General features: G+C 44.0%; 2 protein-coding genes across 4 annotated transcripts in view; one reads left to right on the top strand and one right to left on the bottom strand.

The window, feature by feature from the left end:
• On the bottom strand, window positions 1-27,928 carry FUNDC2 (FUN14 domain containing 2). The gene is made up of 5 exons (XM_027534285.1): window positions 27,775-27,928; window positions 24,066-24,216; window positions 13,385-13,460; window positions 8,521-8,652; window positions 1-5,952 (listed from the first exon to the last, which is right to left on the bottom strand). The coding sequence occupies exons 1-5, from the start codon at window positions 27,908-27,910 to the stop codon at window positions 5,875-5,877; spliced, it is 573 nt and encodes a 190-aa protein (XP_027390086.1). The 5' UTR covers window positions 27,911-27,928; the 3' UTR covers window positions 1-5,874.
• F8 (coagulation factor VIII) overlaps window positions 27,550-27,985 on the top strand; it is a 143,016-nt gene continuing 142,580 nt past the window's right edge. The window contains exon 1 of one of the 3 annotated variants that reach the window (XM_027534283.1): window positions 27,550-27,887. The gene's annotated coding sequence lies outside the window, so the exon portion shown is untranslated. The remainder of the gene's footprint in view (window positions 27,888-27,985) is intronic. The other 2 variants (XM_027534281.1, XM_027534282.1) reach the window with 2 other exon arrangements.

The following is a 27,985-nucleotide window of genomic DNA, read 5'->3' as shown; positions in this document are numbered from 1 at the left end:
TGGCTTAAACAACATACATTTATTTCTCAAAGTTCTGGAGGCAGAAAATACAAGATAAAGGTGCTGAGATTCAGTGTCTGGTGATGGCCCTCTGCCTGATTCATAGACGGCAGCCTTCTCACCATATCCTCATGTGAAGGGACAAGGGAACTCTCTGGAGTCTATTTTATACGATCACTAATTCCACTCATGAGGGCCTTGCACTCATGACTTAATTACCTCCAAAGGCCCCACCTCCAAATGCCATCACCTTGGGTATTAAGGGGTTAGGATTTCAAGCCAGAACAGGGATGATCCTTCCTCCCCTCTTTTAGTACACTAGAGTCTACACTGCTGTGAACAAACTCAGATAGTCCCTGATATTCAAATATCACTATTGTTTGAGACCAAGTGTTCTTTAAATCAGCTTTTCTAAGAATTGCTGTAATGGAGAAAAAAACGATTGCCTGGTAAGCTAAATTCAGGGAATACCAGGTTCCACAAAAATCAACAGGTTTCTTTCCTGCAAGGCTAAAGCTTTTCATAAGTTCATGTGAAGTATGATTCCCTGGAAAGGACTATTATATGTAATACTTGCCAACTCTACCAGCAAACCCCATTTTGCAGATAGCATCTCTCAAAGGAGGGGAACATACTCCTTTGGAGAAATGCTGCCTTAAGAGACCAGGAAAACAGGGCTACATTCTCATAAAATCATTTCAATGTCTTCTGTTAATAGTAAAACAATTTAATGAAACATTTTACAACTACATTTCAGTTCAGTTCAGTCGCTCAGTCATGTCCGACTCTTTGCGACCCCAGGAATCGCAGCATACCAGGCCTCCCTGTCCATCACCAACTCCTGAAGTTTACGCAAACTCATGTCCATCGAGTCAGTGATGCCATCCAGCCATCTTATCCTCTGTCGTCCCCTTCTCTTCCTGCCCTCAATCTTTCCCAGCATCAGTGTCTTTTCAAATGAGTCAGCTCTTCATTCACATCAGGTGGCCAAAGTATTGGAGTTTCAGCTTCAAAATCAGTCCTACCAATGAACATCCAGGATTGATCTCATTTAGGATGGACTGGTTGGATCTCCTTGCAGTCCAAGGGACTCTCAAGAGTTTTCTCCTATACCACAGTTCAAAAGCATCAATTCTTCAGCACTCAGCTTTCTTTATAGTCCAACTCTCACATCCATACATGACCACTGGAAAAACCACAGCCTTGACTAGACAGACCTTTGTTGGCAAAGTAATGTCTCAGCTTTTTAATATGCTGTCTAGGTTGGTCATAACTTTCCTTCCAAGGAGTAAGCATCTTTTAATTTAATGGCTGCAATCACCATCTGCAGTGATTTTGGAGCCCAGAAAAATAAAGTCAGCCACTGTTTCCCCATCTATTTGCCATGAAGTGATGGGACTAGATCCCATGATCTTAGTTTTCTGAATGTTAAGCTTTAAGCCAACTTTTTCACTCTCCTCTTTCAATCAAGAGGCTCTTTAGTTCTTCTTCACTTTCTGCCATAAGGGTGGTGTCATTTGCATATCTGAGGTTATTGATATTTCTCCCGGCAATCATGATTCTAGCTTGTGCTTCCTCCAGCCCAGTGTTTCTCATGATGTACTCTGCATATAAGTTAAATAAGCAGGGTGACAATATCCAGCCTTGATGTACTCCTTTTCCTATTTGGAACCAGTCTGTTCCATGTCCAGTTCTAACTGTTGCTTCCTGACCTGCATACATGTTTCTCAAGAGGCAGGTTAGGTGGTCTAGTATTCCCATCTCTTTCAGAATTTTCCACAGTTTATTGTGATCCACAGTCAAAGGCTTTGGCATAGTCAATAAAGCATAAATAGATGTTTTTCCAGAACTCTCTTGCTTTTTTGATGATCCAGCGGATGTTGGCAATTTGATCTCTGGTTCCTTTGCCTTTTCTAAAACCAGCTTGAACATCTGGAAGTTCACAATTCACGTATTGCTGAAGCCTGGCTTGGAGAATTTTGAGCATTACTTTACTACCATGTGAGATGAGTGTGAGATGAATGCAATTGTGCAGTAGTTTGAGCATTCTTTGGCATTGCCTTTCTTTGGGATTAGAATGAGAACTGACCTTTTCCAGTCCTGTGGCTACTGCTGAGATTTCCAAATTTGCTAGCATACTGAGTGCAGCACTTTCACAGTAAGATGCTTAAGAAGTATCAAACATCACAGACATACGCCACACTGTATGATTTGGTTTTCTGCCCATGTCTCCAAGAGATCACACTACTATTGCATACGTGATCAAGCAAGCCCCAGACTTGGAACCATGACAAAGAAATGAAGCTGGTAACTTGGTGGAGACCTCCCCAGAAAGGGGAGGACTCGAATTTTGTCTGCAGGGTCCACAACTGGCTTTAAGAAAGTTTCCCTCAGAGAAGAAACTGAGATCATCATGGAATACCAATGATACTCAGATCTTGCCAATCTATCCCTAAGACAATTTTTAAAATCCAATGCATGGCATTTCCCAAACTACAAAAATGTAGATGTTCAAAGTAAGAGCCCAGTCTTAAAACCAGGAAAATGATGGAGGGGACACTTTGACAATAGTTAAGCGTTTTCAAAACCATGTAAGCTAGAATTATGGAAGTCATTCATCATGTCCTGGGTCCTGGCAGGTCCATTAGGCGGGGCTCTTACCCAGGTGACAGGCCACACGTGAGAGTGAATACCCCACCCCGTCCTATTGATGAATGTCCCTGAGGCCAAGTGTCGGGATGTGGGAGCAGACACGTGACCCAGACAGGCGGTGGGAGGGGCCTTATCTGCATGTTATAATAATCACAGTGATGTGCATCACAGTCAGGTTGCTCCAATTTCAGCCATGCCGGCCATGAGGATACAGAGCCTTAGCAAGACTGAAGACACAGGAGTCTTATCTGTCAGCCCTGAGCAGACAGTAGCCAGAAAGTGAACCCTGGACCCCTCTTCCCCTCCTCTGTGAACAGCTCATCTGAGCTGGTCCCAGGGTACCCCGAGAGTGGCAGGGAACAGCAGGTGCACAAGGGGGCTCAGGGGTGAGGAGTGAAAAGGGAGAAAAGCCACCAGCTGTCAGAGGTGGCACAGGCCAGGACAGAGGGAGGGAAGCTCTGAGCAATGGGGAGCAGACGCCCAAACCCGGTCAAAGGGACGACTGGAAAGGCTTCAAGAGAAGCTGCAGTCTCTTCAGCCCCCATCACTAAAAAGGAGGCCCAGCACAGTACTGGATTCTGGGCCCTGGAGGAAAACACATGCCTCCTTAAACAGGCCTTGCCAGTCACGGGCAAACACAGAATCAATGGGTGCAGCTGCCTAGTCCTGGCATGTTTCGCAGGAAGGGGCAGCAAGCTGCTCTGGGGGAAAACCACCCTCACTTCACCGTCTGAAACCAAGCTGCTGGCAACAAGGCCTCCATTTAGTTCAACTCAGTTCAGTCGCTCAGTCGTGTCCGACTCTTTGAGACTCCATGGACCGCAGCACACCAGGCCTCCCTGTCCATCACCAACTCCCAGAGCTTGCTCAAGCTCATGTCCATCAAGTCAGTGATGCCATTCCACCATCTTATCCTCTGTCGTCCCCTTCTCCTCCCACCTTCCATGTTTCTCAGCATCAGGGTCTTTGCCAATTAGTCAGCTCTTCGCATCAGGTGGCCAAAGTACTGGAGTTTCACCTTCAGACTCAGTCCTTCCAATGAGTATTCAGGACTGATGTCCTTTAGGATGGACTGGTTGGATCTCCTTACAGTCCAATGGACTCTCAAGAGTCTTCTCCAACACCACAGTTCAAAAGCATCCATTTAGAGGCACCCCTAAAGGCCTGGGGGGACTCCACTAAGTCCCACCAGCACTGTGCACCAGAGCCCTGCCACTCTCCAACATCAGCACCCACTTGGCATGGCTACCAGTGGTAGCCCCGCACAGTAGGCAGAAGGCCAGGCCATTCTCACTGTACTATGATGAAAGCAACCTATAATACTGACCTCAACCGTACCAGGGACGACAGGGAAACCAGAGACAGGCCACCCACCCCAACCTGCAACCCGGAGGGGCACAGGACACTTCAGTTAGCTTTTGCAGCCCCAGTATTCCATTGGCGTGGGTGGGGTCACATGAGTCTAATAGTGGATCTATGTATTTATGATTTTTAAGAGTTCTTACCATTTAAGACACATACCAAAATATAATAAAGGGACACATCTGGTATTTGTTTCAAAGCCACTGATAAAACAAACTATATTTTGATGATCATTATAGGTGGGTCGTGGGCCCATGGGGGTCACTGTACTTTCATATATATTTGAACATCTGTATGTTTACATATGTCTGAGCATAAGAAAAAGTGAAAAAATTTTGAGTTTATACAAAAATATAGGACAATGTAGCTCATACCATTATGATTTGTATATAATCCACATGTTACAAGCAAAACTACTTAATGTTGCCTTAAAATATTACAATAAGGAGAAAAATGCAAACGGATGAATTCTAAAAAATTCCACACATCCGCTAGTAGCTACAATTTCCAAATTCAAGTTAAAAGGCAAACATTTTAAAAGGAAGGCATTGAAAACATACATTTTGCAAGGGATCACCTGCAAGTTTAAGAATTAATTCTGAGTTTTCAGCATTCTCAGAATTCATCAAGTCTCAAAAATCCTGCTGATCACTCCATTTTCCACATACTTTTCTATGACCTCATTACTCATATATTCAACAGACTGAGTATCTACTAAGTGCTTGACTCCATGTATACAATGATGAAGACACAGCCTTGCCTTTCTGCACTGGATATTCCAGACATGGTAAAAGGTCGTTACAGAAAAATGTCTTGTTTCTAAGGATGGGTGTGTGTATAAACTTGAATTCTAAAGATAAATTCAAAGAGTTGGGGTCATCATGAGACAGTAGATACCTTTGATGCTACTGTTCTAAACTTTTAATGCTTGGAAATGCCACCATTTTATTTTTTTTGGAAATGCCACCATTTTAAAACTCTGGATAAAGAAACAGAATTGACACAGAGGAGCTACAGGCTACCCCTGACGTTTTGACCGGACATAAAGAAAAGTTCACATTTCAAAGCTTCAAACAGCTTCAAACCCTTTCTATTAAATAAAAACCCAAGAGCTTCTTCCCTCTTACACCTAAAGTCACTTATTTTACCATCAATAAACCCTTTGGAAACAGCCATGAGATGCATTACCCTGTGTGGTGGAAAACATTCCTAGATAATATCTGAATGCCTTTAAATGATTCACTAAGTCTGACCATCCTAAATGTTATCGACTGCTTGGTTTCCCCAAAGGCCTTCCCACCAAACACAGCTTCAGCTCATCGTATGTCACTTTAGGACAAGTTCATTCCATATTCGGATTTTTCAACTGTCACGCACTAAGAGTAGTTCTCTTTCTGTAATCTCAAATCTACTAAAAGAGAAAGTAGACACCACAATTGCAAAATCTTTCATGCTTAAAGGCCAGTGTATTCAGTTCCTTTCCATGCAAAACTTAACGAGGTATGTTATACGCTTGCAATGTCTTTTCCAAATCAAGTGTGGGGCAACCTTTGAAGATCCACTCGGCGTGTCATCTTGTCCTATGTTCTGGTAAGTATCTTATGCGAGAAAGGAATATACTTGCTGACCTACAGATTAGTCCCGGGGGAGTGTGCTAGATAAGCGCTAACATCTATGGTCTCTTCCATTGCCGTCAAGCTCACAGTGGGGCCGTTCCCAACTTGAACCACCAGATGCCTACAAAGCCACTCAGATACGCCATGGCAGGGAGGAGGAAGAGGAGGAGTTTGCTGTCCTAGGGTGGTGGGGAGAGGCTGCTGGTTGGCAAAGCTAGGACTAATGGTGGTGAAGTCATCCCCTCTAGGACGCCATGCCCAGCAGAAAGCCTCCGAAAAAGCCACCAGTCACTAGAACGTTCTTCTTCACAAACGACACCACCTAGGAACAGAAGACAGCACAGTGGATTACTCAGCTGAGGACACTGTTATTGGGGAGGATGGGGATCTGAAGGCGAGCTGACAGGTCTTAGGCTAAGCTGCTGGCAGAGGTTTCTCCTTCCAACCTGTCCACTCGATCCTCCCACCCACAATCTGCCAGGTCTAGCCAGACACCCTCCTCTGAAATCGGATTTCTTCTCTGATTCCCGAAGCTTCCTGCCTCCAGTGAAAGGTCCCGCCTGTTTGAGAGTCGGAGCCCTACGGCTCCCGCATGTGTCCACGATCAACCTCCATCTCAGACCGCACTTGGCTGAGCAGGGCAGACGGACACCCTCTTCTCTCACATGCAAACACCATCTTAGAAAAGTGTTCACCAGGAACACACCCTGCAGCCTAGCTTACTAATTTCCTGAACCTAAGTGCCCTCTCCCTGGCCCCCTTATTAGAGGTACTGTCTCTTGCCACCTGCCCTGGGGCGGGGGACAGGGATGAAAACAATCATACCATTTTCTGAAATACCTGCTTGCATTCATGCTCTTTACTAATGAGCCTCAACTTGGTACACCTTGGCTCTGAATCCCACCATCTGACTGCAACTATTCACACTGAAATCCCTGATGGCCTCCTGGTTGCTACACACTGACCCCAAATATGACAATAGGCTCGCTGCAAGAACAGCCATCCTCCCTCAGAAGAGGAAAGCAAAAACTTGGAGAATGAATGAACCGATTCCAAACCTTCTGGTTAGTTTACAAGTGTTCACTGTTAAGTCACCAGGAAGTTCTAATCAAACATGAACAATATTATTTTTTATTGTATACACTTCTGTATCATTAAAGAAGCTTTTGAAACCATGCATTGTTTTTGTACATGTCCGAATAAAAAATAATTTAGAGGTGAAAAAAGTGCAACTTTCGTAACCTTGAGCTTGAGGGGGATGGAAGGGGGAAGGACTATCTAGGTATGTGAGCCCCCGACAAAGGCCACCTGCCACTCTGGGCAATGGATAACTTCATTGTTTTGGTTTGCTTTTTCATTTTACTGAAGTATAGGTTTTCTACAATGTTGGGCAAAGTTAGACACAGCAAAGTTACGCAGTTGTGCACATATATTCTTTTTTAAAATATTCTTTTCCATTACGGTTTATCCCAGAAGACTGGATGCAGTTCCCTGTACTATACAATAGGCCCGGGCTGGTACCCATTCAAAAATACCCATACAGTTTTTAATAATCTGTAGCTGCTAATCCCACACTCCCCTTCCCTCCCCGACCAGTCTGTTCTCTCTGGGGGTCTGTCTCTATTTCATAGAGATATTCCTTTGTGTCATATTTCAGATTCCACTGATAAGTGCTTTCATAGGGGATTTTTCTCTTTCTGACTTACTTCCCTCAGTATGATCATCTCCAGGTCCATCCGTGTAGCTGCAAATGGCCAAATGTCATTATCTTTTATATCTGAGTAGCATGGCAGCAATGGACAGCTTTGGCCAAGCACTTACCACCACACAGAGCTGTCTGTTCAGTATTTTCATATTCTGCTAAGTCATCTATGCCTCGTCTAACTGCTTTCCAACTTGAAAACATTTGCTGACATGTTCCTGGTCTCTTGGGTCCTTGCAGAATTAATCAGGCACCTTCTTAACACCTTGATCCTGGTCTACTTCCTCCAGTTAAGTGCCTTTACTTATTTGTGGTATTTGAGAATTTTCTAAAGATCATAAAGACCTAACAAAATATAGTATATCTTTCAAAAGAGACAGTCTTCTCCTGTCCCTCCAGTATCAGCCAATATAATCTGACCTGATTTTGTACGCTAGATCAGGGATTAGCAAACTACAGCCCAAGGGCCAAATTTTATTTTAAATAAAATTTCGGTGCAACACAGCCACACCCACCTGCCTACCCATAGTCTCTGGCTATTTTCACGCTACACCCTGTAATTCAATAGTTGTGACAGAGACCACACAGTGTACAGAGCTGACAATATGTATCATCTGACCCTTTACAAAAAAAGCTTACCAACCCCTGGGCTACATATTCTGGATACTTCAGAGATGGGTATGTACCCAAAAGTATGACTCAAAATGATCAGGAAGGTCAAGTTGCTCAATTATGTCCAACTTTTTGTGACCCCATGGACTGTAGCCTACCAGGCTCCTGTCCATGGAATTTTCCAGGCAAAAGTACTGAAGTGGGTTGCCACTTCCTTCTCCAGGGGATCTTCCCAACCCAGGGATCAAACATGGGTCTCCTGCATTGCAGGCAGATGCTTTACCATCTGAACCACCAGGGAAGCCCATCAAAATGATCAGAGTAGCTGTAAAACATACATCCTCATCCTCCTCACTTCCTGACAAGAACTAGTTCAAGGGATGATCAACCCACGTGTGTGCCTGCATCCCCAGTAAAAGTCACCAAACCTTCTACTGATCCTTGTAGGTTTACCCTTTGAAAATGCCTCTGAGGTAAAGATATTCCATCCCAGGCTGACATACGGGTATGTCTTCTCCATTTTTGTACAAAGTTGTGTACACCCTTAGGCTTCACAGAAACAAAATGAAGTCTCACCTCCTCTGCTTTGCTCTTGACCTCTGTAGGTATCTGGTTGCTCTTGCGGATCTTCAGCTGTTCCTTGGCCTTCTTCATGTCCTTCTCTACACGCTGCCAGTCCACTTTGATGTAGCCAGTATGGTTTGCAAGCTTTAGTGTCAAAAATGACCGCAAGAGAGGAGAAACACAGTCTGGTTATTTCTCTTGTTCAGGATAAATTACTAAAATCCTTTATCAAAAACCCTTCTGAATTTCTATTTTTTGGAGACATATGCCATCCAAGTTTTGGTACAACTATGATATTAGCGCCAGAGCTCCTCATCATCTGTCCAATGTGCAAGGCCCAATCCCTGGCACAGGAAATCGACAAACAAGCCTTCAATGACTACTGGCAATTATTTCACCTTAACTCTTACCCACCTTGATAAAGTTTTAAGTTAGCTTAAAAAATACAATGGTAAATGAAAATCAGAACTGTAAGTAGAGAGGTAAGGTAAAGAAACCTTAAAGCCAACATAAGCCAGACTTTCTTGACCACGTGAACAGAGCAAGGCTGTCAGGTAGTAATCACTTCTAGTCAGAAATCTTCTAGAACCTGGCCCCAAAGAGACTCCTCATGAGTGATTTCTTTCAAGCGGCACAGAGAGAAGCCATCCAAATATACCTACAGGATATGACTACTTCCCTTACTCAAGACAGGCACACACACAGACTTAGTGAGAAGCATTTCATCACAAATGTGAGAACAGGATAAGACTGATTCAGGCATGACTTTTCCTGATGGACTAGTGTTACCCAGGGAACAAAGAGACAGCCAACCCTCCAAACATAACACTTCTCTCCTTCCAATTTTGGATATGATTTTACCTCTCTGGATAGCTCAAAATATCTGAAACTGAAATTCTTCTCCACTGTCTAGTCTTCTCCTGCATTGCTGCTCACCCTCAAGTCCTCTAGTTAATGGCACCACCAACTAATCCATCACCCAAACCAGGCTGGACAAAGTATTTGCACTACACATGAATAAAAAAAATCATTAATACTGATAAAAAGTAAGATTCTTTTAGATCAGTAAAGGAAGAAACCCACTTGAAAAACAGATAAAAGGCAACTCACACAAGACAGTGGCCAACATAAAGGAGAAGTTCAACTTCGTAAGTAATCAAGGAAATTAACATTATAGTTAACAAGGTACCATAACTCTTTATCAGATTGGAGATAGATAAAACTACTGAAAATACAGTGCTACGAAGAAGATAGGGCAATGGACACTCCTACCACACTCTTCCTGAGAGGGTTAATCAGCAGCTTTGTAAGAGAGTAGTTTGGCTATATCCAGAGGTAAGAGGCATCCAAGTGAGAAAGGAAAAAAAAAAAAAAACTGTCACTATTTGTTGACATGTTTTTCTATATAATTTCAAAGAATCCAACAAAACCCCAAAATTCCTACACCCCCAAAAGTTAATGTAGCCAGGATCTACACTACTAAGATGAATACACAAAATCAACTGTATTAGCAATGTTAATATTAACAATCTGAACTGGAAATGGGAAATAAAAGTTAAGATTTTACGAGAGTTGCAAAATGACTGAATACTAGGTGCAAATCCGGAGAAGGCAATGGCACCCCACTCCAGTACTCTTGCCTGGACAATCCCATGGAAGGAGGAGCCTGATAGGCTGCAGTCCATGGAGTCGCTAGGGGTCAGACATGACTGAGCGACTTCACTTTCACTTTTCACTTTCATGCATTGGAGAAGAAAATGGCAACCCACTCCAGTGTTCTTGCCTGGAGAATCCCAGGGACGGGGGAGCCTGGTGGGCTGCTGTCTATGGGGTCGCACAGAGTCGGACACGACTGAAGCGACTTAGCAGCAGCAGCAGGTGCAAATCTACACAAAAATCATACAGGATATCTCTATGCTGAAAACGACAAAATGTTGAAGAAAGAACTCAAAGATGACCAAGATAAATGGAGGGGCAGGCCATGTACACAGAATGGAAGACTCAAAATAGAAGTGATCAGGCCAGTGAAAGAAAGTCAAAGTCGCTCAGTCATGTCCTACTTTTATGACCTCATAAAGTCCATGGAATTCTCCAGGCCAGAATACTGGAGTGGGTGTCATTCCCTTCTCCAGGGGATCTTCCCGACCCAGGGATCAAACCCAGGTCTCCCGCATTGCAGGTGGATTCTCTGCCAACTGAGCTACCAGGGAAGCCCCAGATTAGGCCAGAGTTACTGCAAACCCAACCCCAGCAAGCTGTTTTAGAGCTTTTTCTAAACAAGCTGCTTCTCAATCTGTATGAGAAGACAAAGAAATTAGAACAGCCAAATCACACTACCTGATTTCACAGCAATCAAGACAGTGGGATATTGGAGAAGATACACAGAAGAGATGGACACAGAGAGTAATAGGCCAGAATAATAACAGAAACAGAAAACACAATCAAAAAACAGGCAAAAGACCTGAATAGATACTTCACCAAAAATGAGCTCTGGACAGCAGATAAACACATAAGATGATGTTGTATCACATCAGGAGTTGTATCACTGAGTCCAATCGAGAGAGCTTTAGGACTAAGGGTGAGTGGCTGAGGAAAGGCATAAGAGCAAGGCAAGCTCTTATAAGGAATAAAACTGAGCCACAGATGGACAAGATTTATATGGAAAAAATAAAATTCTAGGCAAAGACGCTACAGAAGACCAAAAGAAATGGAGAGACAGTCGGTGTTCACAGCTAGATGATGCAGTCTCATAAAGGATTTTAATTCTCCCCCAATTTATCTATATGGTTCCCATGCAATTCCAATCAAAAAGGAAACAAAATCTCTGAAAGGAATTCACAAGCCTGTGACATTTAATTCTTTTAATATATTTTTTAAATTTTTTATTTACTTTACAATATTGTATTGGTTTTACCATATGAATCTGCCACAGGTGTACATGTGTTCCCCATCCTGAACCCCCTCCCACCTTCCTCCCCATCCCATCCCTCTGGGTCATCTCAGTGCACCAGCCCCAAGCATCCTTTATCATGCATCAGACCTAGACTGGTGATTTGTTTCACATATGATATTATACATGTTTCAATGCCTTTCTCCCAAATCATCCCACCCTCTCCCTCTCCCACAGAGTCCAAAAGACTGTTCTATACATCTGTGTCTCTTTTGCTGTCTCGCATACAGGGTTATCATTACCATCTTTCTAAATTCCATATATATGCATTAGTATACTGTATTGGTGTTTTTCTTTCTGGCTTACTTCACTCGGTATAATTGGCTCCAGTTTCACCCACCTCATTAGAACTGATTCAAATGTATTCTTTTTAATGGCTGAGTAATACTCCACTGAGTGTATGTACCACAGCTTTCTTATCCATTCGTCTGCTGATGGACATCTAGGTTGCTTCCATATCCTGGCTATTATAAACAGTGCTGCAATGAACACCGGGGTACACGAGAACTGCCATATGACCCAGCAATCCCACTTCTGGGCATACACACCAAGGAAACTGTCCTAACATTTAAATGGGAGAAGTGAAGGTACAGAGGCCGCCACAATGACCCTGAAGAATACGTGCAGGAACCTGTCTTGCCAACTATCAAGGACTAGCAAAGCAGACAGAGTCCAATCCACCCATAGATGAATCTGCACGTATGATAGAGGCAGTGGTACAAATAAAGGAAGACATTCGCTAAAGGCAGCTAGGATAGTCATCCAGAGACAAGAGAGAAAACTGGATCCTTATGTCAAATGACAAGCCCTGTTCTCCCAACACTGTGACTACCCTGGTGACAGACCCCTGTGTCCCACCTGCCACACAGTCCATGATCACCCAGGAAGATAATGACAAGCCCCTGCTCACTCCTTCCTGTTTCCTTCTGGGTTGTCATCAGCCTTCCTTCCTCTCACACCTTTCGACACCAGGACAATGACAGCTGAATCCCTGGTGCACCCCAACCCATCGGGAAAAGTCACTCAAATTGTGAATCTCACGTGGGACTACCCTGCTAAAATGGGACCCCAGCACAAGTCTACGAACTATGGCTCCTACAGAGCAGGCATTCGCCAGCTCAGCTGCACCTCAGAAGCTGGAAAATATTCCAATAGACCAGTATGTTGGTGCTGGGCTGAGTTGCTCAGTCCCATCCGACTCTTTGCAACCCCATGGACTGTGGCCCACCAGGCTCCTCTGTCCACGGGGATTCTCCAGGCCAGAACACTGGAGTGGGTTGCCCTGCCCTACTCCAGGAGATCTTCCCGACCCAGGAACTGAACCCAGGTCTGCCGCACTGCAGGCAGATTCTTTACCAGCTGAGCCATCAAGGAAGCCCACAAGCTCTGAAATCAGATGGAGGTGGGCAGGCCAGACCCCAAGCCTCGGTGTTGTGTCAAACGCCCAGGTGATTCCAATGTGGAGTCAGGTTTGCAAACCAAGTAAACAGGGGTGGCCTCAGGGAACCAGCAGGCAGTTATTCAAATACAAACTCCAGGCCAAGGCACAGCACAGACCATCTGACCGTAGGGTCATTTAGCCCTCATGTCTCACCAGCTTAGTGTCTAAGAATAAGTCAGATCATAGGGCGCTTGCATCACACTGGGGATTTTTGAAACCACACCTGCTTCATCTTTCAAGCAGTCTTAAAAACCCTGGAAGGGAGAGATGATAAGGAATACATACTCATGTTCCCATGTTATAAATGACAAAAGAATCCATCTCATGATACTTGATGAAGTTTGATTCAAAAAGTCATCAGCCTTTCAAAAAGTACATGAAACCATTCAGTGTCACAGAGCCAGGGCTAGATTACACCTCCCCCGGCTACATTCCAAATGGGCAAGGGGAACAGCCAAGCATCCAGGAACATTTCCCGTACAGACCTGAAGCAGAAAAAATCCACCTCCCACAGCCGTTGCAGCCAGTTTTCCAACCTTCTGGAATATGAAACCCGTGCACCTACAAAAAGCAACGGGACCAGCCGTCAGAGAAGCACACACGTGGACTTCTGACAACATTTACGTCTTACCTTGGGACGATCCAGCCAACTTCCTGCTGCATAGGACATACAGCCAGTCCCCTCCAGAGGGAGGAAACGGTAGAGACTCAGAAAGACTCAGATTGAGATATTGGCTCTACCTACTTAATTCTGTGGTCTTGAGAAAATACCTTTCTATTTTAATTGGAGGCTAATTACTTTACAATATTGTAGTGTTTTTTGCCATACATTTACATGAATCAGCCATGGGTGTACATCTGTTGCCCATTCTGAACCTCCCTCCCACCTCCCTCCCCATCCCATCCCTCTGGGTCATCCCAGTGCACCAGCCCTGAGCACCCTGTCTCATGCATCAAACCTGGACTGGCGATCTATTTCACGTATGATAATATACATGTTTCAATGCTATTCTCTCAAATCATCCCACCCTCGCCTTCTCCCCCAGAGTCCAAAAGACTGTTCTTTACATCTGTCTCTTTCACTGTCTCGCATATAGAGTCATCCTTACCATCTTTCTAAATTCTATATATATGCGTTAATATACTGTACTGGTGTTTTTCTTTCTGACTTACTTCACTCTGTATAATAGGCTCCACTTTCATCCACCTCATTAGAACTGACTCAAATGTATTCTTTTTAATGGCTGAGGTGCAGTAGGGCCGAGAGGAGCTACTCCACGTTCAAGGTAAAGAGGGGCAGCCGTGAGGAGATACCACTCATCCAAGGTAAGGAGATACCCCACGTCCAAGCTAAGAGAAACCCAAGTAAGACAGTAGGTGTTGTGAGAGGCCATCAGAGGGCAGACACACTGAAACCATAATCACAGAAAACTAGCCAGTCTGATCACATGGACCACAGCCTTGTCTAACTCAATGAAACTAAGCCATGCCATGTGAGGCCACCCAAGACTGATGGGTCATGGTGGAGAGGTCTGACAGAATGTGGTCCACTGGAGAAGGGAATGGCAAACCACTTCAGTATTCTTGCCTTGAGAACCCCATGAACAGTATGAAAAGGCAAAATGATAGGATACTGAAAGAGGAACTCCCCAGGTCGGTAGGTGCCCAATATGCTACTGGAGATCAGTGGAGAAATAACTCCAGAAAGAATGAAGGGATGGAGCCAAAGCAAAAACAATACCCAGTTGTGGATGTGACTGGTGATAGAAGCAAGGTCCGATGCTGTAAAGAGCAATATTGCATAGGAACCTGGAATGTTAGGTCCATGAATCAAGGCAAATTGGAAGCGGTCAAACAGGAGATGGGAAGAGTGAATGTTGACATTCTAGGAATCAGTGAACTAAAATGGACTGGAATGGGTGAATTAAACTCAGATGACCATTATACCTACTACTATATCTACTACTGTGGGCAAGAATCCCTTAGGAGAAATGGAGTAGCCATCATGGTCAACAAGAGAGTCTGAAATGCAGTACTTGGATGCAATCTCAAAAATGACAGAATGATCTCTGTTCATTTCCAAGACAAACCATTCAATATCACAGTAATCCAAGCCTATGCCCCAACCAGTAACACTGAAGAAGCTGAAGTTGAACGGTTCTATGAAGACCTACAAGACCTTTTAGAACTAACACCCAAAAAAGATGTGCTCTTCATTATAGGGGACTGGAATGCAAAAGTAGGAAGTCAAGAAACACCTGGAGTAACAGGAAAATTTGGCCTTGGAATATGGAATGAAGCAGGGCAAAGACTAATAGAGTTTTGCCAAGAAAATGCACTGGTCATAGCAAACACCCTCTTCCAACAACACAAGAGAAGACTCTACACATGGACATCACCAGATGGTCAACACCGAAATCAGATTGATTATATTCTTTGCAGCCAAAGATGGATAAGCTCTACACAGTCAGCAAAAACAAGACCGGGAGCTGACTGTGGCTCAGATCATGAGCTCCTTATTGCCAAACTCAGACTTAAATTGAAGAAAGTAGGAAAAACCACTATACCATTAAGGTATGACCTAAATCAAATTCCTTATGATTATACAGTGGAAGTGAGAAATAGATTTAAGGGACTAGATCTGATAGACAGAGTGCCTGATGAACTATGGATGGAGGTTCGTGACATTGTACAGGAGACAGGGATCAAGACCATCCCCAGGAAAAAGAAATGCCAAAAAGCAAAATGGCTGTCTGGGGAGGCCTTCCAAATAGCTGTGAAAAGAAGAGAAGTGAAAAGCAAAGGAGAAAAGGAAAGATATAAGCATCTGAATGAAGAGTTCCAAGGAATAGCAAGGAGAGATAAGAAAGCCTTCCTCAGGGATCAACGCAAAGAAATAGAGGAAAACAACAGAATGGGAAAGACTAGAGATCTCTTCAAGAAATTTAGAGATACCAAGGGAACATTTCCTGCAAAGATGGGCTCGATAAAGGACAGAAATGGTATGGACCTAATAGAAGCAGAAGATATTAAGAAGAGGTGGCAAGAATACACAGAAGAACTGTACAAAACAGATCTTCACGACCCAGATAAACACGATGATGTAATCACTCACATAGAGCCAGACATCCTGGAATGTGAAGTCAAGTGGACCTTAGAAAGCATCACTAAGAACAAAGCTAGTGGAGGTGATGGAATTTCAGTTGGGCTATTTCAAATTCTAAAAGATGATGCTGTGAAAGTCCTGCATTCAATATGTCAGCAAATTTGGAAAACTCAGCAGTGGCCACAGGACTAGAAAAGGTCAGTTTTCATTCTAATCCCAGAGAAAGGCAATGCCAAAGAATGCTGAAACTACTGCACAATTGAACTCATCTCACACGCTAGTAAAGTAATGCTTAAAATTCTCCAAGCCAGGCTTCAGCAATACGTGAACCATGAATTTCCACATGTTCAAGCTGGTTTTAGAAAAGGCAGAGGAACCAGAGATCAAATTGCCAACATCTGCTGGATCATCGAAAAAGCAAGAGAGTTCCAGAAAAACATCTATTTCTTCTTTATTGACTACACCAAAGCCTTTGACTGTGTGGATCACAATAAACTGTGGAAAATTCTGAAAGAGATGGGAATACCAGACCACCTGACCTGCGTCTTGAGAAATCTGTATGCAGGTCAGAAAGCAACAGTTAGAACTGGACATGGAACAACAGACTGGTTCCAAATAGAAAAAGGAGTACGTCAAGCCTGTATATTGTCACCCTGCTTATTTAACTTATATGCAGAGTACATCATGAGAAACGCTGGGCTGGATGAAGCACAAGCTAGAATCAAGATTGCCAGGAGAAATATCAATAACCTCAGATATGCAGATGACACCACCCTTATGGCAGAAAGTGAAGAGGAACTAAAAAGCCTCTTGATGAAAGTGAAAGAGGAGAGTGAAAAAGTTGGCTTAAAGCTCAACATTCAAAAACGAAGATCATGGCATCTGGTCCTATCACTTCATGGGAAATAGATGGGGAAACAGTGGAAACAGTGGCTGACTTTATTTTTTGGGCTCCAAAATCACTGCAGATGGTGACTACAGCCATGAAATTAAGACGCTTACTCCTTGGAAGGAAAGTTATGACCAATCTAGATAGCATATTCAAAAGCAGAGACATTACTTTGCCAACAAAGGTCCGTCTAGTCAAGGCTATGGTTTTTCCTGTGGTCAAGTATGGATGTGAGAGTTAGACTGTGAAGAAAGCTGAGCGCCAAAGAATTGATGTTTTTGAACTGTGGTGTTGGAGAAGACTCTTGAGAGTCCCTTTGACTGCAAAGAAACCCAACCAATCACTTCTAAAGGAGTTCAGTCCTGGGTATTCATTGGAAGGACTGATGCTGAAGCTGAAACTCCAATACTTTGGCCACTTCATGCGAAGAGTTGACTCATTGGAAAAGACCCTGATGCTGGGAGGGATTGGCAGCAAGAGGGGAAAGGGACAACAGAGGATGAGATGGCTGGATTGCATCACCAAATCAACGGGCAGGAGTTTGAATAAATTCCGGGAGTTGGTGATGGACAGGAAGGCCTGGCGTGCTGGGATTCATGGAGTTGCAAAGAGTCGGACACGACTGAGCGACTGAATTGAACTGAATATTCCATTGTGTATATGTACCACAGCTTTCTTATCCATTCGTCTGTTGATGGACATCTATGTTGCTTCTATGTCCTGGCTATTATCCCTGCATTTCTCAGAGAACTCTGGCAACATGGTGGAGAATGGATCAGAAAAACGGAGGAGACATGCTGGGGGTCTGCACTAAGGCCATGTGATGGAGGGAAGAAAAACATAACTGTGTTCGAGCCTAGAGGACTCGCATCGGAAACGGGACAGGATTCTTCCCCAAATGATGATGCAGACCGCAGTGGCGTGTATTTATTTCTGCATTTGGCCTTCGCTGCAACATGTGAGTCATGGCATGTGAACTCAGTTGCTCCACATGGGATGTACTCGCCTGACCAGGGATCACAAAGTCTGAGCCACTGGCCCACCAAGGGAGGCCCTTTTCATCTTTAAAATTAGCTCTAGAGAATAAAGTATAGGGCACATGTGGAATTTGGTAGAGCAGTCTGTCAATGTGCCCCAGAGCCAGAATCAATTATATGAGGAATAAAAAAGATATCCAGCACCCAGTAAGGTAAAATGCACAATACTGCTATCTTAATTAAATTACCAGGCGTGCAGAGTAGGAAAAAAAGCCCATAAATGAAGGAAAAAATAAATCAGCTGAAAGCAACCTAGAAGTGGCACCAAAGATACAACACGGACAAAAACAGCAGTTACTCTGACTGTATTTCATGTGTTCAAGAAGCTAGAGCAAAGGCTGTATATAATAGGTAGAGACAAGGAACATATTTTGCCAAGATGAAAATCAAACTTCTAGAGGTGAAAACTATAGTGTCTGAGATGAACACTATGCTTGATCGAATTGCTGTTTAGATCAACGTAGAAAAAAGATCAGTAAACATGACACAGCAATAAACACAATCAAAATGAAACATAAAAATACATGAACATGCCCGTAATACTGAATTACAGTTATACATTGGGGAAAGCTGGAGCATGGGCTCTCTCTGGGTTATTTTTAACAAGCACCCGTGAAGCTATGCTGCTGCTGCTGCTAAGTCGCTTCAGTCGTGTCCGACTCTGTGCGACCCCATAGACGGCAGCCCATCAGGCTTCCCCGTCCCTGGGATTCTCCAGACAAGAACACTGGAGCGGGTTGCCATTTCCTTCTCCAATGCATGAAAGTGAAAAGTGAAAGCGAAGTCGCTCAGTTGTGTCCGACTCCTAGCGACTCCATGGACTGCAGCCTACCAGGCTCCTCCATCCATGGGATTTTCCAGGCAAGAGTACTGGCGTGGGGTGCCATTGCCTTCTCTGCCGTGAAGCTATAGTTATCTCAAAATAAAAACTTTTTAAAAACCTAAGTGTCAGGGAATCACAGGAAAATTTCAAGCAGTGTAATATCTGTCTTATTGGGAATTGTTGAAGGATAGAAAAATATTTGAATAAATAATGAGGAAAATAGTCTGAATACAGTAAAAATATCTTGCGAAAAACAAAGATGAAGACCTTTCTTAGATACACAAAATCTGAAAAAGAAATCATCACTAGCAGACCCAAAGAACAAAGAATACTAAAAAGAAATCTTTCAGGCAGAGGAAAATGATACCAGCTAGAAATGCAGATACACACAAAAGCATGATGAGTAAAAGAAACTGTGAAAGTAAATTGAAAGGTTTCATTTTCATTATTTAAAAATATGTGGTGGTTTAGCCGCAAGTCGTGTCCAACTCCTGCAACCTCAGGCTCCTGTTTAAAATATAAGAATTAAATATTCAATGAAAAATAATAAGAATGTATTATGGATTAATAACACATACATGTTAAATGTATGACAATGAAAATCAAGGGTAAAGGAGTTAAATGGAAGTATACTGTTATAAGAGCACCAGTCTATGTGAACTGGTATTTATCTTGATGACAGACTCTGATAAATAAAAGATACATCCTATAAACCCTAATGCAACCACGAAAATCACACAATGAAGAGACATAGCTAATAAACCAAGAAAGGACATAAACAGAATTACGGGCTTCCCTGGTGGCTCATCTGATAATGAATCTGCCTGCGATGTGGGACACCTGGGTTCGATCCCTGGGTTGGGAAGATCCCCTAGAGAAGAGAAAGGCTACGCACTCCAGTATTCTGGCCTGGAGAATTCCAGGGACTATAAGTCCCTGGGGTCACAAAGAGTCGGATGCAACTGAGCCACTTTCAGTTTAACTTTTCATGTGACTCAGCAGCAGCAGAACAACTAAGCACAAAGAAAACTGGACTTCATCAAAACTAAAATTCTGTCCATTAAAGGACATTATGGCACTTCCTTGGAGGTCCCGTTGTGAATGTCCAATGCAGGCAACACGGGTTCAATCCCTGATCCAGGAAGATTCCAGATGCCACAAGGCAACCAAGCCTCTATGCCCAGAGCCTGGGAACTGCAACTAGAGAAAGCCCACACACAGCAACAGAGATCCAGTACAGCCAATTCAATAAATCAAATTTTCTAGAAAGGACTTTATCCAGAAACTAGAAAGACAACTTAATAGAATAAAATGTTTTCATTCAGATCTGCTGCTGCTGCTAAGTCGCTTCAGTTGTGTCTGACTCTGTCCGACCCCATAGACGACAGCCCACCAGGCTCCCCCGTCCCTGGGATTCTCCAGGCAAGAACACTGGAGTGGGTTGCCATTTCCTTCTTCAATGCGTGAAAGTGAAGTCGCTCAGTCACGTCCAACCCTTAACGACCCCATGGACTGCAGCCCTGGCAAGAGTCAAATATCCCAAGCAAAGAATTCTTACAACTGAAGAACAGAAAGACAAAACAACTCCATTTTTTCAGATCAGAGGCAGAGATGGCCAACACACACATCAAAGATGCTCAACATCAGTAGTCACCATGTCAGACCCAGATCACGCCCACTAAGATGGCTATAATAATTTTTTACTTGAGAAAATAGTGTTGGTGAGATGTAGCTGTAACAAGGAAAGCAGTCCCAATGCACACTGCAACATGAATGAACATCAAAAACACGCTCTCAGGGAAAGCCAGACACAGAAGGTCACAGAGTGTATGATTTGATTTATTTTGAACCTAGAAAGAGGCCATGGTTACACAAAGCTGTAAATGGACTAAATGTCACTGAACTGTACACTCTAAAAGGTCAGTTTTCTTTTGGGTGAATTTCACCTTAATTAAAAAAAATATATATATATATGCATATACACAGTAGTGAAGTGAAAGTGAAAGTGAAGCCGCTTAGTCGTGTCCGACTCTTAGCGACCCCATGGACTGTCAGACATGACACCAAAAGCCACAGCTATAAAATAAAGAGTTGATAAGTGGTATTTCAAGATTAAGATCTTCTGTTTTTTGAAAGACACTGTCAAAATAATAAAAAGCTACAAAATAGAAGAATATATTTGCAAATCATGTATTTGCAAATACATGTATCCAGAATATAAAGAAATCTCACCACCCAGTAGTGAGAAAAAACAAACTCCCCAATAAAAATATGTAGAAAATATCTAAACATACCTCACCAAAAATAGATGGATAGTAAAAAACAAGCCCATGAAAAAAATTTTCAGTATCATTATTCACCAGAAAAATGTAAATTAAAACTACAGTGAGATATCACTTCACAGCCACTAGGATGGTTGTAGTCAATAACACATTATGCCAGAAATAGACTGAAAGACATAGAGAACAAACCAGTGTTTACCAGTGGCAGAAGAAAGTGGGAAGGGGCAAGATGGGGCTAGGGGATTAGAACTACCATGTATCAACTAGATAAGCAACCAGGATATATTGTACAGCACAGGGAAAATAGAGCCATTATCTTGTCAGAATTCTTACATTATCTTGTAAGAATGGCATTTAACCAGCAGAAATACTCAATCACTACACTGTGTATATGAAAGTAACACAATATTGTAAGTCAACTACACTTAACAAAAAAGATATTATGCCAAGTGTTAGGATGTAGAGAAACTGGAACTCTAATACACTGCTGGGGGAGACGTAAGATGGTACTTTAGAAAACTGCTTGACAGAGTCTTAAAAAGTTAAGACATTCACCTACTATGACTCAACCATACTTTTTCGAGGTATTTACCCACAAGAAATGGAAAGCATATAATCATATAAAGATGGGTACACAAACGTGAACAGCAGTTTTAGCACCAAAATGCAAACAAACCAGTATCATCAAGGGGACTGGACGAACTATTTTATCCATACAGTGGACTAATACTCAGCAATAAAAGGGAATAAACTCAAAATGGATTAAAGATCTAAACGTAAGACCAGAAACTATAAAACTCTTAGAGGAGAACATAGGCAAAACACTCTCCGACATAAACCACAGCAGGATCCTCTATGACCCACCTCCCAGAATATTGGAAATAAAAGCAAAAATAAACAAATGGGACCTAATTAAAATTAAAAGCTTCTGCACAACAAAAAAAACTACAAGCAAGGTGAAAAAGCCTTCAGAATGGGAGAAAATAATAGCAAATGAAGCAACTGACAAACAACTAATCTCAAAAATATACAAGCAACTCCTGCAGCTCAATTCCAGAAAAATAAATGACCCAATCAAAAAATGGGCCAAAGAACTAAACAGACATTTCTCCAAAGAAGACATACATATGGCTAACAAACACATGAAAAGATGCTCAACATCACTCATTATCAGAGAAATGCAAATCAAAACCACAATGAGGTACCATTTCATGCCATTCAGAATGGCTGTGATCCAAAAGTCTACAAGCAATAAATGCTGGAGAGGATGTGGAGAAAAGGGAACCCTCTTACACTGTTGGTGGGAATGCAAACTAGTACAGTCACTATGGAGAACAGCGTGGAGATTCCTTAAAAAACTGGAAATAGAACTGCCTTATGACGCAGCAATCCCACTGCTGGGCATACACACCGAGGAAACCAGAATTTAAAGAGAAACATGTACCCCAATGTTCATCGCAGCACTGTTTATAATAGCCAGGACACGGAAGCAACCTAGATGTCCATCAGCAGATGAATGGATAAGAAAGCTGTGGTACATACACTCAGTGGAGTATTACTCAGCCATTAAAAAGAATATATTTGAATCACTTCTAATGAGGTGGATGAAACTGGAGCCTATTATACAGAGTGAAGTAAGCCAGAAAGAAAAACATCAATACTGTATACTAACGCATACATATGGAATTTAGAAAGATGGTAACGATAACCCTGTATGCGAGACAGCAAAAGAGACACAGATGTATAGAACAGTCTTTTGGACTCTGTGGGCGGGGGGATGATTTGGGAGAATGGCATTGAAACATGTATAATACCATATAAGAAATGAATCGCCAGTCCAGGTTTGATGCAGGATACAGGATGCTTGGGGCTGGTGCACTGGGATGACCCAGAGGGATGGTATGGGGAGGGAGGTGGGAGGGGGGTTCAAGATTGGGAACACGTGTACACCCGTGGTGGATTCATGTTGATGTATGGCAAAACCAATACAATATTGTAAAGTAATTAGCCTCCAATTAAAATAAAATATATATATATATATTTTAAAAGAAAATAAAATATATATACAATAAAAAAACAAATATAAAAAAAATAATAAAAGGGAATGAACTCATGATACACATAACAGCACAGCTGAACCTCAAAATTAGTATGCTCAGTGAAGGAGGCCAGATTTAAAAAAAAAAGAATACACACTGCATAATTCCATTCACATATGATTCTAGAAGATGCCAAGTGATCTACAGTGATTCAAAGCACTAACTATGTTGTTCTGGACAAGTACACCTTTTCAGGTCTTGTGAAATGAAAGTCACTCAGTTGTGTCCATCTCTTTGCTACCCCATGAACTATACAGTCCATGGAATTCTCCAGGCCAGAATACTGGAGTAGGTAGCCTTTCCCTTCTCCAGGGGATCTTCCCAACCCAGGTCTCCCACATTGCAGGCAGATTCTTTCCCAGTTGAGCCACCAGGGAAGCCCAAGCACACTGGAGTGGGTAGCTTATCCCTTCTCCAGGGGATCTTCCCGACCCAGGAATCGAACTGGGGTCTCCTGCATTGCAGGCGGATTCTTTACCAACTGAGCTTTCAGGGAGGCCCGCTTTCTAAGCCTTAGTTTCTATGAAATGACGACAGATCATAGCAATACCCATTTCAGAGTTGTTGTGAGCAGGAAATGCGGGATCTATATCCTTAAAATTGCACCTGGCAAGTAGTGAATACCATGTGTAACCATTAAATAGCACTTGACCATTATGTGTAGATGTATATGACACGTGAGGTGATCAATTTCACAAAAGTCAATGTGTTTTCATTGGTTACAGGAGATGGTTTCTATGACCAAAACATTGATCAATTTCACAAAAGTCAATGTGTTTGCATTGGTTAAAGGAGATGGTTTCTATGACCAAAACACTGATCAATTTCACAAAAGTTAAAGTATTTTCATTGGTTACAGGAGATGGTTTATATGACCAAAACACTGCATTGTGCCAAAAACAGACACTGGACATCATTTCCATCACTTACCATCCAGTGACACCTCCAATTAACAGCTGGGTTGCCACACTATACTTTTCGGCTGAAGGCCCAGATTCCTGCCCAAAGAGCGTGCGCCACCATGGCTGCTTTTTAGCAAGTTCTGCAAGGTCCAGTGACTCAAACTTTCCCTCAAAGTTTCCTACAAGAATTAAGATACTGGTTAAGAAAACAGTTACTGTCACAATAAATCACTAACATTCCTACCCTAGATTAAGAGACATTTAAGGAAACAGAGACAGTTGTAATAAGAACCTCCAATATTTATCTGTTTTAAATAGCAAATTCACTCGGAAATTCTGACCAGCAACTTTTGAAAATCAGACAAAAATCAACAAATATCTTAGAGGGGGAAAAAATCTCCACAATTTAGAATGAGTACTCCAGTTTCTCCTCTCAAGCTGAAAAACCCCCAAAGGACCCAGGAAAAACTGGTAGGAGAATTCTTACAAAATTACAGTAACACAGAGGTAACTAATTTCAAGAGTTATACAACTAATCTATTTACCAGTGCAGAACTGACATAAGCACAGAAAAATCTACCAATGGATGAGAACCCAGAATCTAGAAGTAGATCTACACATATAGTCATTTGATTGTCAGTGTCATGGCACAAAAGTTATTTACTAGGGAAAGTTTTCAACACATTGTGTGAAACTAGGTATCTGTACTAATGAAAACAAAAGGTCAATCCTTACTTGACACAATGCCCAAAATATAATTGAAGAATTAATTCAAGGCTGACCACAGATTCCAATTTAGCAAAACCAAACTATGGGTGTTTAAGGAACTGGATTTTCTAGGGCCTGCTCTCGTTCAGTTGCTCAGTCCTGTCTGACTCTTTGTGACACCATGGACTGTAGCACGCTAAGCTCTTCTGTCCCATGGGATTTCCCAGGCCAGAATACTGGAATGGGTTGCCATTTCCTTCCACCCAGGGATCGAACCTGCATCTCCTGCGTTGGCAAGCAGATTCTTTACCACTGAGCCCCCTGGGAAGCCCTGTATGGCCTAAGCAGTAGTTAAATGACAATTTTTCTTCCAATGTAACCACAACACATTAATGCTGTGTTGAAGAAGAAAAGCTCTCCCTGGGTCAAAGAACGTCACTGAAAACAAGCAAGAGTTTTTTTGAGTTTTGTTTTAATGTCAAGACCTTTAGCTCAAGAGAGGGCTCCAGCCCAAACGGGTCAAATCAGAAACACTGAGTTCACCCAAAGTCACTTAGTCATTAAACAAATGCTGCCAAGTGCTATGTGGAGAAGTCAGTAGCCTTGCTTGCCATTTGGGGCAGAAAGGATTACAGGATTATTGATCATCAGTATGATACAGACAAATCCCTACTGTCAACCTCAAGGTTTCTCACCACAATTTCCTAGGTGCAAATAACTTATTCGCTACACATTTTAAGTAAATTGAGGGCAGTCTGCTCTGCAGAAACTCCCTTATGGATACCAACACCTTGCAAGTGTTTATCACTCAGTTGTGTCCAAGTCTTTGTGACCCCGTGGTCTGTAGCCCACCAGGCTTCTCTGTCTATGGGATTTTCCAGGCAAGAACACTGGAGTGGGTTGCCATTTCCTTCCCCAGGGGATCTTCCTGACCCAGATATTGAACCCAAGTCTCCCGCATTGCAGGCTGACTCTTTACCAACACCTTAGAGTCACTGCAATTCCGTGGTGTGCTGGGAAACATGGAAGGATCGCGATGGGGTGGGGACATGCTGGTGTGTCGTGCACACCCACAGCCAGGACATGACATCACTGAATTGTGACGGTGCTGAACACGGAGCTGGGGTGGAGGCAGACTGGTGTGTGTGTGTGTACGTGTGCAGGTTGGGGTATGTGTGTGTGTTGGCAGACTGGTATGGGGGGGCAGACTGGTGTGTGTGTGTGGGGGCAGACTGGTGTGTGTGTGTGGGAGGCAGACTGGTCTGTGTGTATGTGTGTGCAGACTGGTGTGTGTATGGTGGGGGCAGGGGGCAGACTGGTGTGTGTGTGTGTGTGTGCAGACTGGTGTGCGGGGGAGACTGGTGTGTGTGGGGGGGCACACTGGTGTGTGTGTTGCACATGAATAGCCATTGTGATGGCACTAAACATGGAGCTGGGGTGGGGGCAGACTGGTGTGTGTGTTGCACATGCACAGCCAGGGCATGACATCACTGAATTGTGACGGCGCTGAATGAGGAGCTGGGGCTGGGGCAGCCGTGCGTGCGTGTGTGTGTGTGTGTGTGTGCGCGCAGACTGGTGGGGGGGGTAGACTGGTGGGTGTATCAGTGTGTGTGTGTACAGACTGGTGTGTGTGTGTGTTGCACAGAACAGTAAGGGCATGACCTCACTGAATTGTGACAGCGCTGAATGAGGAGCTGGGGCGGGGGCAGACTAGTGTGTGTGAGTGCACATGTGCAGATTGGTGTCTGTATGTGTGTGGGGGGGGGCAGACTGGTGTGTGTGTGTGTGTTGCACAAGCACAGCAAGGGCATGACATCACTGAATTGTGAAGGCACTGAATGAGGAACTGGGGCGGGGGCTGACTAGTGTGTGTGTTGGGGGGGGGACAGACTGGTGTGTGTGTGTGTTGCACACCCACAGCCAGGGCATGACATCATGGAATTGTGACGGCGCTGAACGCAGAGCTGGGGCGGGGGCAGACTGGTGTGTGTGTGTGTGTCTGTGTCTGTCTTGGACGCGCACAACCAGGGCGTGACATCATTAAATTGTGACGGCACTGAATGCGCAGCTGGAAGAGGTGTGGGGCTATCTCCACCACATGGACATGACAGCTGTCCATAACCGAAGAGTACAGATAACAGTGAAACATGGCAAATAAGAGAGAATGAATTCTGAGTCCTTCCATTCTTGTGTTTTAAACAGAATTTCTGTAACCTTGTTTATGTAAATTTATAAAACTCATACAAGTACATATGAGTTTTCGGTGATGGCTCTGTAAGACAGTGAAAGTTAAGTCGCTCAGTCGTGTCCAACTCCTTGGGACCCCATGGACTGTAGCCCACCAGGCTCTTCCGTCCATGGAATTTTCCAGGCAAGAGTACTGGAGTGGGTGGCCATTTCCTTCTCCAGGGGATCTTCCCAACCCAGGGATCGAACCCGGGTCTCCCACATTGCAGGCAGATGCTTTACCATCTAAGCCACCAGGGAAGCCCTATGAGACAGTACTGAACTGAATACAGTCTGTAGCATTCACAGTGGGACAAGAAGCAGGAAGACTTGGTCCACTGTGTATTTGATTACAGGGACTCTGTTTTTTGTCTTTTTCTGAGACTCCTGAGTATGCAGACTACAGAGACGATTTCCAAGAACCGTATCCTGTGTCCGCTTTCAAACCCATCAAAGCGCCAGGAGGGGCAGCCCGCACACAGAATGACCCGCCTGAAGTCTCTGGGTTCCCGACCGCTTCCGAGAACACAAACCAAAAGTTGCCGGGTCCAGGCTGCCGGGGCGGGGCCGGAAGGCGGAGGAGCCTGCCCCGAGCCGAACCCCCGGAAAAGGTCGGCTCCAGCGCGGCCGCTGACCTTGGCTGGGCCCGGCCGGAGCTCCAGCGCCCTCCCCCGCCCCTGCGCCGCGCGGGTTCCTTGGGGCGGAGGGCGCGGCCTGGCCTGGGAGGAGCGGAGCCCATCCCTTTCCGGAGCCCGGGAAGGCGGCTCCTCGCGGCGCCACCGGGGGCCCGCGCCCGCCCTTACCTTGACTGGCGGCGGCCATTTCGGCGAGCTCGTCTCGCGATGACACCCGCGCGGCTTCGCCGCGGGAGGACGCGGAGTGGCGCGCCGCCGCCGTCTGCGCGAGGTGGCTTCCGGTACGTTGGGTAGATGTTTCCATTCCCACGGCGGCGGCGGAAGAGGCCGGGCGGGGCACGGGCTGTCCCCTCCCCTTCTCGGCGCGCTGGCGCGTCAC

This window comes from Bos indicus x Bos taurus, chromosome X (assembly GCF_003369695.1).
Source record: "Bos indicus x Bos taurus breed Angus x Brahman F1 hybrid chromosome X, Bos_hybrid_MaternalHap_v2.0, whole genome shotgun sequence".
In the NCBI taxonomy this organism is placed as follows: domain Eukaryota; kingdom Metazoa; phylum Chordata; class Mammalia; order Artiodactyla; family Bovidae; genus Bos; species Bos indicus x Bos taurus.
Note: the sequence above shows the minus strand (reverse complement) of the source record. Positions and strands in the feature narration are given on the sequence as shown.

Bases quoted from the DNA above. Each gene is read 5' to 3' on its own strand.
- FUNDC2 (XM_027534285.1), bottom strand. From the start codon at position 27,910: ATGGAAACATCTACCCAACGTACCGGAAGCCACCTCGCGCAGACGGCG. The intron at 24,217-27,774 runs GTAAGGGCGGGC...TAATTCTTGTAG, and splicing joins AATGGCCGCCGCCAGTCAAG to GAAACTTTGAGGGAAAGTTT. The intron at 5,953-8,520 runs GTGAGACTTCAT...TTCTGTTCCTAG, and splicing joins TCAAGAGCAAAGCAGAGGAG to GTGGTGTCGTTTGTGAAGAA.